Source organism: Zonotrichia albicollis, chromosome 13, assembly GCF_047830755.1.
Source record: "Zonotrichia albicollis isolate bZonAlb1 chromosome 13, bZonAlb1.hap1, whole genome shotgun sequence".
Lineage (NCBI taxonomy): Eukaryota > Metazoa > Chordata > Aves > Passeriformes > Passerellidae > Zonotrichia > Zonotrichia albicollis.
The window spans coordinates 19,118,379-19,131,925 of NC_133831.1; the positions used below are offsets into that span (position 1 = coordinate 19,118,379).

The following is a 13,547-nucleotide window of genomic DNA, read 5'->3' on the forward strand; positions in this document are numbered from 1 at the left end:
CATCTCAATGACTATATTAAACCAGACACCTTAATTTTAGACAGATACAAGTTCATTGAGATGAGGCCAGCCCTAAGCTCCAGAGGACACACAGTCTGAGGGTAAGTTCCTCCTGTCTCCCAAACACCTGCATGTTCACCCTGAGATCTCAGTGTCCCTCCAGCACAAACAAATCCTCATCTGTAGATTTTCAATTGACAACAATGACATGAATAATTCCTGTGAACTAGACCTGGGCTGCAGACACAGCTATACTGGCTTCTTTCTCCTGCTGCCCATCTGGCTAGACTTGGTCTAACACAGAGAGGGGAAACTCTTGCACCCCTTACCCGTGCTAAACCAGCCTAAGCAGTAGGGAGGCCTGTGCAAGTCTGTCCTAAGGCCTGAATAAGGGAACCAAGTGCTCAGGGGGGACAGGAGCAAGCACAGGAGGGAATTAGTCTCTCTCCCTATTGTTACCATCCCAGGACTATATAAATTAACACCAACAATCTCAACAGCATTTGTTGCCGAAGAAATGCTGACATCTAGCCTCTCCTTTTCCCTTCAGTATTCCCCAGTAAAGAACAAATAACAATGAGCAAACTCACTGGAAACACCTTTTTTGTGAGCAGTTGCATATCCTGAGGGAGAGAGGGCCCAGGAGGTTTGTGAACTGAGATACCCAGAGTGAGAGGAAGTTTAGCTCCATGTTAAACATTTCTACCCATTGCTCTTTCCTAAACTGAACCATTAAAAGCAGGGAAGACCTTAACTCAATGCACATACCTCAGCAAAGCGACATGAAGATATGACACCACAGTAGATTTATCACATATTTTCTTACCACACCCTGGTATTTACAATGTTCTAGGTGTACAGAACTGGGCCTGTAGCACTTTTGTACTATATAGAATTCTTCCAAATATTAAAGTAACCAATGTACAGCTTCAAGGAAACAATAGGTACAGTTTTCACAAATAACAGCACCACAATTTTCACAGCTTCCAATGCCTTCTACATCTGTTGTTTTCCAATGGTGCTAAGGACTTTGTAAGGTCATGTGTATAATTGTATATTATTCCAGACAGCACTAATATGGGCATATACATAAATAAACTTCACATATCAGTTACTGGAAAATGAAGAAATTACATTTTTCCAAAAGGAAAAAAATAGTTCCCCTTGAATCAAGCAGAACCTTAACTCAGCATTTCATGACCCTTGTATTTAGAAATCACTTATTAGCTACTGGATCACAAATTAAGTTGAAACAAGTGCTAAGCTTGCTAAGGACTTCTTTCTCAAAATCTAGGAGGGAGCTACATGAAATCACCACGGTCCAATTAACAAGGATCTCACTCTTCAAGCTTGCAAACAAGAGATTACATTAACACCTGCTACAAAAGCAAACACTTTTAGATATCTTTATCTTAACCTGCTTGACATTAACTTAAAACTCCTGTCTGGCTCTTGGATGAAAATGATTGTGACTGATATGTATGTTTTTCATTTGGGGGTAGGGGTTTGAAGAGTGTGTCAGTCCACATTTCTCTCTCTCTCTCTGGTATTTATGCATAATCCACTTCAAACCTAATAGGAGTTACATAGCAGAATTGATGGGAGAATAATTTCCTAAATGTAAAATTGCTGAAGGAAAGCCATTATGCTTATGGGAGATAAATGTGCATAGGAAAGTATGAGACACAGAGAGCACTGCCAGGTCCTTGAAGGGTCTCATCCAACACATGCCTACAGTGGCATGTGTAAGTATCTTCTTGTGGGCTATGCACCAAAATAAACTGACCTCTTGGGCCAACACATATATTTATAACATCTGTCCATACAGGAAAAAACCTTTCTTTGTACTCATCAGAGAAGCAATCACAGCTGCAGCAGAAGTACAACCCATCAGGTGACAACAATGCTTTTACTAACTCCTGTGACAGGACTGTCACAGAAGGCAGAAAGCATTGATTTTTAAAACATTTGTATGTCTGAAAAGCTGAACTTTCTGAAGTCCAGAATTGTTGGGAAAAGTAGAAAAAACCACTGAAATAACTCTTTAAGTGTTTTGTTTTGACAGTGTTCCTCAGGAATTCACCACACTTAGCTGGGAAAATGCTAGCAGTTACATCTATTCAATGTCATGACATACAAAATTGAAACATAATTGCTCCTAAGTGGTTGACAACTGGCAAGTACTTTTTACACAGATAGAGAGAAATTTATGCTATCAAATGGAAGATACTGTCAAAAGTTTGATTTCAATATAAATGAAAATGCTACATGAGGACTCAGAAGGATAAGGAAAAAGCTCAGCAGTAACACTTTTATAACCACATATTTAAAAATCTTTGAAGTGAAGAATCATTACATCAAAATCATTTTCCTTGAAAAATAAAAAAATAAATTACAGCATGAATATTAACAAGTTATTAGAATAGTGAATGTCAAAGAGTAGCAAAAAACAAGCAGCCAATGAGTGGCCTAGTGTAAAGAATGTCTTACCAATCATATGGTTAGCGACATGGATTTGTATCTCTCTCTCATTCTCAAAGGTCATCTGGCACTTGATGCATTGATAGGTCTTTTTCTGTTCAATAACCAAAAAGAGATTAGAGAAAACTGCACTGTAGCATAAGGCAAGTGTGATCATGAATACAGCATGTTATGTGCTTCAAATTTCCTCCACTGAGGCTTTTTTTGCCCATATATCCCCAGGCCAGGCTTTTCTGGGACCATAAACACAATCTATAATTACCAACCTGCTTTAGAAGAAATTTTAATTTCAACTTTAAAAATTTCAAATTACACTACTTGAAAATCTGACTGAGTACCTGAGCCACAATGAGTTTGCACCTGTCATTTAACCCATTGCAGTAAATTCCCCCAGAGTGAAATATAAGACAGAAAAGTAACTGTTTTCAGAGTAAGATCAACTTTCTCAAAAAATTGCACCCTTTGTGAAGGAAATAATGCATTTTGTATTGGTCTCTGATCAGAAATCTTGAAAAAACTGCATTACCATAAAGAACTGTTTCCTGGTACAATCTGCTTTTATTTTCTTATCTCAAAGTCATACGAGGGAGGCCTAGCTGCAGAAGTCAGGAGACAGTGTGAAGAGGCAATTACATGAGCCATTTATTCAAATGGAAAATGGGGTTTGCACTCAGATTTACAGTGATGCGTGTACTTGTGCAACGTGGCAGGAAAAAATCCAAGGCACCATTTGCAGAAATTAAAATGCATGTTGACAAGTTGGACATCCAACTCAGGGAAAAAAAAAACAACAAAAAAAGATCAAAAATCACAAAGGCTAAGCTTTTGTACATTTGCAAAAACTCTTATTTCCCAAAGCAGAAGTAAGTATGGTGCTTTGGTTTGATGTACATGCTTATTTACTGCATATGAATATGCTATCTAAAAAGACATTTTTGGATGTGTAATTCAAAAAAATTGGGCCTTTTGTGCCTACTTGTTTCTGAAGAATAATTCCTACTGCAAAAATTGCCACTAGGCACAAGCATGAGGTCTGCATCCCACAGCCAAAGCTGGTGGCAGCAGAACATGTGAAATCTCTGTGTGCTGGCCACAAGGGATGGATGAGAACCCCAAATCAACAGCACAGAGAAGCCCAATGCAGTAAATGACACCCTGTTAACCTTTTGAAGGAAAATAGTTTTGAGGGTACTTTTTGTGTACTTTTAGATGCACATTACTTTTTCTTCAGCCTCCACCTCACACCCAGGTATAGAACCCCATTTTTAGGACAGCAGTAATAAGTCAGAAGTTTTGAGTTAAACAGAGGAGTTGCTGTCACCCCCTCTGTGCATGGGATCCAATTTCCTCAAGCACCTGCTGAGGAAAGAACAAATTAGGTGCTACCAAGAGCTTAACTACTTCCCATGTCATCAATGGCAACAAGGTAGCCTGCTGGAGGCTAATGAACAGGCTGTAACACCATAATAACAAATGCACCATGGAAGTTAGGCATATTCCATGAATTCTGTACCAGTGTGCCTTTGCTAAGGCAGGGCTTTCTAGGCTAAAACAGCAACGGGTGATTAACATGATAATAGGAAGAAGGCCATACTCCATTGGCCGAAAGCTGACACAGCCAACCATAGCAAAGGAAATAGTTTGGATTGGCTAGCTATCCCTAGGCAGCTCAGGAAAGTATCCTCCTGGAGTCCATTTGGAAATCAAGGCTGTTAATGGAAAAGCAGCTGGATTTCTGCAGCACTCTTTCTGGGGAATCTGTTCTGGCAGACGAGCGCAGCACACGTACGTACACATGTCCTCACAAACACACTGGCACACACATGGTGAGGGCTCCTAACTTCAAAACAAAACAAAACACAAAAAACCTTGAAAGAGCAAAATAGGATTGGGGAGTGACTGATTCATGTGGTCACACAGTCACCTTTAAAACTCGAAGCCTTCCTCTTCCTTAAAACTTCAAAGCTAAGTTCTGTGCCTTGTCCAATGCTGATGTCAGCTACGAGGGTTCCCTCAGTAACCAGCTAGAGGACAGTATTTCAGCCTGACTCTATTTCAAACCTTCAAAGTTATATTTAACACAGACAAATGATTCATTTTTTAATTGATTTTGGTGCTTCTGAAAGCTACTTACTAACAGATCTGGAGACAGAATGTCTTTGTTTACCCACAGACCCAGTGCTAACTCCTCCACACCATTTCACAATCTCATAAAACACTCTGGTGGGCATGAGGAGCCCTCAGCAGATTTGAGACTTCGTCTCTGTGCTGCCTTTAGCCTCAGCTGGGACCTGTGCATGCACATGAGCAGCTTAAGCAAGGTGATGGCTCCTGTGACAGGGCGCCCCACTTGACATGGAGCGAGGTTAATAAATGGCCTATACAGGTCTCAAAATAACAACAGCTAGATTAGCACCCAAGCGTATATGTAAGGGGTGGAAGAGCTGATTTTTTGGGCCACTAATAACTGCCTTTAAAAGAATGTCCCAAAACATCCTTCTGTTATCTGTAAATGGAGAGCACTAGTTTTAATACAACTATAATTAGTTGTGGTACCAAATATGATCTTCTACTATTATTTTGCTGCTTTATGAGCATTATTAATGGATCTTTTTGTAAAGTTATGAGCATTATTAATGGATCTTTTTGTAAAGTTTTATCTTCACAAGTGGTGACAGTGAAGGTGCCCACACTCTGAGGAGCTAACAGAGTCTAGGGGATGAAATCTAGGTGATAAGAGAGACCAGATGAGAAGGCCTTTAGCTGAGAGCTCATTCCCCACAAATGTAATATATTTAATTCTAGTCTTGGCACACAATTGTAGTAATAACAACAGAGGGTTCTGTTTTCTTTTCTGAAGTATCTATTGTTCCCATGGGTTTTCCAGACTATCCTCCTTTAAATCTGGAAATAGTTTCCTGCTCCACAAAGAAAATATTCCTCCATTCAAGCGGATTTACAAGGGAAGAGAAGAGTTGTGGGGGAGAACAAAGAGAAGGAACCAAGTCCAAGAAAGTGTGCAGGAGAAAAGAAACTGAATAAAGGAACACAATAGGGTTTATTCTTCCAACTTTCTATGCTACCTCCTTTGCTTCTTCATTCCAAATAACCTAGGTGGGCTAAAAATAGTAACCCCATTCAAGATGAAAATGGAAGTCTAAACATTTGCCACTGTCAATGCTAAACAAATATTTTTCATGACACCTGTGGTATAAAATAAAGATAAATGTGTGTAAGAGAATGTGACTTGAAATGTGGCTTTGCAGTATTAGGAAATGAAAAATCTCAGTACCAAACAACTAGTCATGTTTCTTAAAATATGCATATTCCTCTAGAAGGCATATGGAAATGAATTAATAAAATATATTCAGAACTGAAGGTGATAAACACAGAAAGATATTCAGAAAAACAGGGAAGCATCACCTATGATGAGATCTTAGTGTAATATAAAAAAGACCTTGAACTATACTTGTGTCAGATACTGGAATAATACCATTATCTGTGATGCTCATATGAAAAAACACTTTCAGGCCTCTCCAAAGAGAATAGCTCAGAGAAAACTATACAAATGAAACAAAAATGGATGTTAGAGGAATCTTTTACTACTAAGATGTATTTTATTTATTCCTCTTAGTGATGTCTCTTGCAGAAGACCATTGACTTGTCTTAAAACTCCTAACAACAAATCCTCCAAAGAGGATGTTGCCACATACACACTGCAGAAACTATGCCTGGAAATCTGTCTTGATGAACATGAATGGATCCTAGGCAGGCATTCCAGAAACAAGCATGATCAATTGACGGGTTTTCTTCCTGTTTGTGGGCCATACTAAAAATGTAAGGAAGTCAGAATACAGCAAGATTTTCAAGGGTTATGTGCTTTCCTTCATTCTTATGGATTAAAAAAAAACAAGCCTGCCAAGCAATTCTGAGTATTTTTCAATGCTCCTCTAGCTGTCTTCTATTGATCTTCAGAATAAAACCTCAAATAATTCAATAGTAAAAAACCAAAACAAAATATAACAAAATGATCATACTTTGTTTGTGGTGCTATAGACACTTGCATATATACACAAACTTAAATACCTCCAGTATAAAGGAATTGTTCAGTTTCTTCTGTTCTGTTTTTCTTCCCAGATACTCTTCATTCATCAAGGGCTAATATTTATTTTCTCCCTTTCTTTCACTTTGGGGTTAAATCGTCATTTAAGGTTTTTTTTTTTTTTCCCTGAAATTCCTTTAGGTTTCCACACTCACCTCTTCTATCAAAAAGTAAATAATGGCTGGTGGGGCAACTTCTGACATGGAAAGAAGTTACAGATTTTATATGTTATTATCATCTTTTCCATTTACTTGGATTTCATTTGGCTTATTCTTACTTACTCTGAAATATATACCTACTACATAAATTCTAATCTACCTGTATGATCCTTCTGACTGTACCTTGTCCTAATCTTCAACTGCTTTTCTATTTAAGAAAGAAAAAGAAGTAAGTTGTTTAAAAAATGAAATGTAGAAATATTCAAGAGCTGGAAAGAAGTAGCTGTTCTCTGAGCACGTGCAGATCACTCTACAGGCACTGTGCGCTGCAGATTGCTCCATTAAAGGGGTGTTTTACCCAGCACACTAACAAGATGACAAGAGAGTTCATGTTCGACTTGCTTAGCTTTTCTATGAAGCCAATGAAGTTAAGTAAACACTATTCTTGAATGCAGAGATGTATCACCATTTAAAAGCCAGTATAATTCTTTGAAAATCCCTCTACTAGGCAAACACAAAGGGCACTCATTGCCTTCAGAACCCTGAGTGAAACACCAATGGTTTTCTAGTGAACTGATATCAGATTCAGGTCTTGTACCTATAATGAAGGATGAGATAATTATTCCTAATAACAATATATATATTCCTGGGATGCTTATCTCTGATATTAGCATATGTGCAGGCCACAGATACCAGTAAGGTACCATTTGCCATCATCACAAATGCAGATTTTTCATTATCTTCTACAAAGAAATTCAGAACTTCCCTCACGGGATGACATTCAAAGCATTTACCTTATTGAAGAACTTAAAATTTTCCCCTGAGAGAAGAAGTATAACAAGTATGGAAGCTGTCACTGAAAAGAAAGAGTTAAAGCAAGAAAGAAGACAGAAAATGGCAATGTGTTCTGCTAGCTGATAAGGAAGGGAAAGGTAATTCCATAGGTGCAGAAATACAAATTAGTCCTACCTAATAGAATAGAATTATTTTTCAAGAATTTAGAAGAAAATAAAGTCCTGAGGAGAAAGAAGGACAATGACCTAGCCAGACCTAGGTATCACACCAAAGCTGGGATATTTCCATTGCTCATTCTTCTGCAAAATTATTTTCGTGTGCCTGGAGGCTTAGTCACACCCAAAGGGAACAATATCCAGTGGTTTTACCAAAGGAGACAAGACCAGAAAAGAACTCAAGCTTTCTGTGGGATTGGCTCAGGAGGCTGGACTGGGGCACAGCTCCAGCATGGCCGTGCTGCCCTACACAGCCCCACATGGAGCAGGGATCCAAATTCCTGCCCCAGCCTCCCTTGGAGGCACCTCAGCCCACGTCCTCAGGACATACTTAGGGCCCTCTCTTACTAACCAAGCCCCTGGTGCTCTAGTTGAATGGATGGTATTTTCAGGTGCTTTTAATTCAGTAAGATGTGTTTGTGGGTGCTTTAATTAGCAGATTGACATAAACAGGCATCTACGGCTGGAATTATTCATTAGGAGTTGGGTGCCTAATTTCCTTAGATACTTTTGAAAATCTCACCCCATCATGTTTAATTAAAAATGTCAGATGATATCAATACTCGGATGTGTCTGCTGTTGGTCTCCTGAGAAGATTTCCAAAATCCACTTCTCATTCCATCTGTTCCTGACAGAGGAAGGACTGACTTGGCCCATTCTTGAACCAAAACGTCAACAAATAATTTTAAAAGACTATAAACTGCAAATGATATTAATCTCCTGAGTAGGCTTCTGGAACCTTACTTGGATCTGCATGTTCCTGAATAACTTGTAAGCTAAGGAATAGGAAAGCAGGCTATCTGCAAAAAGTCAAGGACAGCATACTTTTATGTAATCTGCATTAGACAACGTCCAGATTTGCTGAGAAACTACTTATCCCCTACTGGGCCCTACACAAGGGCCATGAAGCAGGTTCTTCTAAAATCATTTTTAAAATCATACACACATGCAAACAAGCTCACACAAATGCATACAGATCTCCAAGTAACCTCAAAACGTTCACTCTGACAGACATTCCTAGGGACAAGCTTTTTAGCACAGAGATTTGGTTTAGGTAAGAAGTTGGGGGGTAGGATGGAGTTCACTACATTTTCCTTCACAGGTTCCTATATCCTCCTGTTCCTTATTATTTTCTTGGTAAGTAATAATCTCATTCCTCAAATATGACAGATTAGATTTTTTTATTGTTTTGGGTACTCAGCATCTCGACTGTTCATTAAACTATCCCAGCTTTTCCAAAACAGCCAGTTCAATAGAATCAGAACATGGACAAACTCAATCCCCACTGCCCAAGAGTCTCTGCTCTGTGTTGGTAAATCTAGGGCAATTCTGAGATAAAAAATCTGATGTGCTCCTTCTAGGAATCAAGGTGCCTGAGAGGCTGAGAAACTTCTGATTGTTCTATGTGAATTACTCTACTCTTCCTCTTGTTTTGCTGAGGTATTTTTTGGTAGCACAAGGGATTTGATAAAGTGACAATTTCAATTTAAAAAAGAAAATAATAATATCAGATCAGTTCTCACATTGAAGGTCTACATTTTATCCCTCAGATACTTTAAAGTTCAGCTGTACTTACTCTGGGAACAGGGGACGTCTGGGTACCTTTCCTTTGGCCACTGGTCTCAGGTGTCAGGTCTCGGTGGTCTACCTGAATGTGGCTCTCTAAGTCTTCAGCACTTTCAAATTTGACACTACACTCTGGACACCTCAGGCTGCCACAGGGCCTCTCGTTCACCTCCTGTGGAGTCAAGCTGGAAGACTGTCCATTGGTGCTCCTGGTCATGCATCCAGCACACAGGCCGTAGGGAAGGCCGTTCACATCCAACTTTACCAAGTCCTGCTTATTGCGGAACTCCTTCAAGCACAGCGCACACTTGTAGAGTTTTTGCAAGGCCTGGCCATTAGGCGATGAGGTTGCAGAGTTTCCTGCCAATTTCTGCATATGGAACGTCCCATGAATTTTCAGCTCCAGGGTAGAGGTGACCGTCTGCATGCAGACAACACAGCGAAAGCCAGTGAGGGAGTTTCTGAGATCTGGATGCATCTGGCAGTGCTCGATGAATTCCTCCTCACTCTGCAGTGGCATTTTGCAGATCCGACACGTCCCCGTATCCAAACTCTTGCTGTGAGTGACTTTGTGCTCCGTCAGGGTCAGGAGCGATGGGAAGCGTTCCCCACAGATGGGGCACATGTAGTGCTTAGCTGGGCCTCGATGGGTCTGCATGTGCTCCCTCAGGCCATTTTCTGAGAAAAAGGTCCTTGAGCAGATATTACACTTGTGGCTACCTTTGATGAATTCTGCTTTCTTCCTAGAACAGTCATCCTCCCCAGGCCTGATGTTATGATCTCTCAAACGATGGTTCTGCAGGAGGACCTCCATAGTGTAGGCAGCCCCGCAAATGTCACAGCCATACATGGGCTCAGAAGCATCCACATCATCCTCACTGGCTTCATGACTGTTGGAAGTATCTGGATTCTTCATTAACATATTCTGGATATCTCCCCCTTCTGTCTTCTTATTTGTTGGGGTCATGCCGTTAGCTGTACCATTCTCAGCGCTAGCATCAAAAACACAATGTTTTTCCCGCAAGTGTTTTTCAAGCAAGATGATGGCATGAAAAGCTTTGCTACAAAACTTGCAGTTGTATTTTTTGCTGTGGGTTGTGATGTGGCACTGCAGTTCTACCTCTGTGCTGAAGGTCTCACCACAGAAGATACATTTGTGAGACTTTGATGGATTACCCAAGTGACTATGCTTCACATGGATCTGGAGATCCACCTCCTTCCTAAAATCCCAGTTACAGGCTGTGCAACGATACATCTTCTTTTCATTGCTATGCTTGACTGCCAGATGCACTTGGATAGATACCTTGGAATCAAAAACTTCTTGGCAAAGGGTGCAGTGATACAACACAAAAGTATGCATGTCCAACAAATGCTTCTGCAAATCATCCACTGAAGAAAACTGTTTGTCACAGCTCTCACATACATAATGAGTGGAAGTTGTCATGTAGTGTATGGTGAGATGTTGCAGAAGAGACTCCTGGGAGTCAAAGTCTTCTTTACACTGAGGGCAAGACTGTTTCCTCAACAGCAACTCCAAATGCAACTTTAAATGGGTCTGAAAACTTTCAAAATTTGAGAACTTTAGATCACACTGATTACAGGGGTATTCGCCATTAGACACTGAGTTTGCGCTTGCAGAAAGCCGCTGCCTTTTAGGGGAAGAGACTTCAACATCAGAAGAAACTGGACTCTGCTCTGCTTTTGACTTCTTATTGTGTGCCAGAGGAATGTTCTTGTGGTTTTCTTTAATATGCTTTGTAAGCTTCAGGATGGAGCCAAAAATGGGGGAGTTTGTGCAATAAGGGCATGAATAAACTTCCATAAAAGACTGTGTTGGCTGAATGACAGGGGAATCCAATTTTGAATTTCCTACATTGCAGTGAGTCTGCTGGATGTGCTCAGTCAAGGTAGCTTCGGTCAGAAAGCCCATGGAGCACTGGTTACAGAAGAAAGCATTGTTGCCATCTTGAGGGGTAGCATTTGGGCCGCAGTGAGTAATGCGGATGTGTTCCTGCAAGCTATTGATATCGGCAAACATCTCCGGGCAATAATTACAATGAAAGGCAGAAATGTTGCTAAACTGCATCATGGGATAGGCATGGTTTTTGTGCACTTTTCTCACGTGTTCATTCAAGTTGTACAGTGTGGGCATGGAATCAAGGCAGATCTGGCACGTGTGGCTTTGCTGAGGTTTATCTGCATGAATGGTCTTCAGATGGATCTCCAGAACAGCAAGGCTGTTGAAGTCACGCTTCGAGCAGTAGGGACAGCTGTACGTAACTTTAGACCAGTTCTGGCCATCCTCTCTGTCAACAGACCTGGTTTTCTTTTGTCCTCTCAAAGGCTTTAAGGTGGAATCTGGAGTGGAACCTCTTTCCACCGACGCGCTGGAGTCCGGCGTTGCGCTGCTCATGGATGCCACACTCCCCAGGACTGGGTCAGGGCTGATGCTGTGGTTGCTGGAGTCAGGCTGTCTGTGGCTGTCCAAGTGGCAATAGACTTCCTCCACTGAAGAAAACTGCTCTGGGCACATAGGGCACTTGTGTTTCTTGTTGGCATGGGCTTGATGAATGTGTGAGAGCAGCGAGTTTTCGTCTACAAATACTTCAGGGCAATGAATACACTGCAAATCTGCCTTCTCGGAAAGCTGTGGGTGGCGTGTCATTACGTGCTTCTCCAAATCTTCAGTCTGACTGAACGTCTCTTCACAGTAATCACACATAAAATCATCCTTCTTCACCTCTTTCTCATTCTTTGCCATATGTTCCTTGTTCTTTTTATGAGCTTGCATGTGACTCTGCAATGAGCTGGTGGATGAAAACCCACGTTTACACACAGTACACTTGAATGGTTTGCTGGAGCTGTGGGTTTTCAGGTGGATTTTGAGGTGGTCGCTGCGGGAGAACGCAGCCTCGCATTCGTGGCAATGGTACTTTTTATCCCCTGTGTGAAGCTTTATGTGGCGATCCCTACTCCTCTTGTGCTTAAAAAGCCGGCTACAGTAGGTGCATTTGAAAGGTAGTTTGTCACTGTGGATCTGCTCGTGCCTTTTAAGGTAGCTCAGGCGAATGAAGGACTTATCACAAAACTGACAGGGATACGGCAGGCCAGTCCCCCCTTCCTCCTCCCCGATGCCAAGATCACACCCATCTCCTATCATCTGAGTGGGTGATGCAACATCTTTGCTGGAGGGAGATGAAGCCACCCAGGAGAGTTGTGGGTCGTCATCACCATCTGTAATGGGAAAGCAGAAAGGAGATTAAAAACAATTCCCAGTGCATCTGTGAAATAAGGACAAAGCTCTCAACAACACTATGGGCTTCTGCTACTACAGCATTAAAAAAAAAAATCAACTCAAAAAAACCCCCAATAAACCCTCTTGAATTTGAAAGGAGGTTTGAGAAAGAGAAATAAAAATATATTTGTACACATAATTCACGAATATGCCAACACATAGTGTTAATAAAAAGCGTTTTTCTTTAGCAGGTTTAACACCTGCTCACTGTACTGTAAAGCAATAAACAATGAATAAAGAAAGCGAAACACAATGTGCAATGAAGCAATACAAACACTTCAGAAAGCTACAGTGTTAAGTGATCACCTGTGAATTTGTGGGTCTGTTAAATGCTACATCAAGATGATTTTAAGTAATGTCTCCATTTAAAAAATCCTTCAGTTCTGTCTGAAAACTGTAACAGAATGAAAGGCTGCTCAAAGGCAGAGCTGAACATCTAGGTGAAATAAAAGCATCAGATTTGAGAGAGCTCAAGAAAATCAGAAGAGATCTGCACCATTACCATGTTTGCTTGTATAAAAGGTAATGTTTCTCTCTTGTTACAAAATCAAATTTTTTTAAGCCCAGAAAAATCACCACTGGAGATCTTTAGATATCACAAATGAATCAAGTTCAGGATAAACTAAAAATGGCCCAGCGTCTGTTTTAATAACTATTTCCTTTACTCAATATGAAGCTTTGAAAAATATCTTATCATTCCATATTACCATATAGAAACACAGCACCAACTCCAGCAGCGCCACAGTCATTTTAGGAAAAATACATAAAATGTTGTCAGCTTTCATTAACAGAATTGTTAACAAGAAACAGAAGAGAGTGAGCTCAAGTATCCTAATTCCAACAAATGCAGAGATGCTGAGTGAAACATAACTGCCACTAGTCTGATATCAAACTAAACCACAGAAGGAAGCCAAAATAAAGTTCCTGTTAATGAT

At 40.5% G+C, this 13,547-nt stretch overlaps 1 protein-coding gene across 7 annotated transcripts in view; it reads right to left on the reverse strand.

The window, feature by feature from the left end:
- ZNF423 (zinc finger protein 423) overlaps positions 1 to 13,547 on the reverse strand; it is a 281,345-nt gene that overhangs the window by 85,010 nt on the left and 182,788 nt on the right. For all 7 annotated transcript variants that reach the window (XM_074551184.1, XM_014268344.3, XM_014268347.3 and 4 more), the window contains 2 exons: positions 9,328 to 12,551; positions 2,491 to 2,575 (listed from right to left, as the gene is read on the reverse strand). In XM_074551184.1, coding sequence (XP_074407285.1) covers positions 2,491 to 2,575; positions 9,328 to 12,551 — 3,309 coding nt within the window. The remainder of the gene's footprint in view (positions 1 to 2,490; positions 2,576 to 9,327; positions 12,552 to 13,547) is intronic.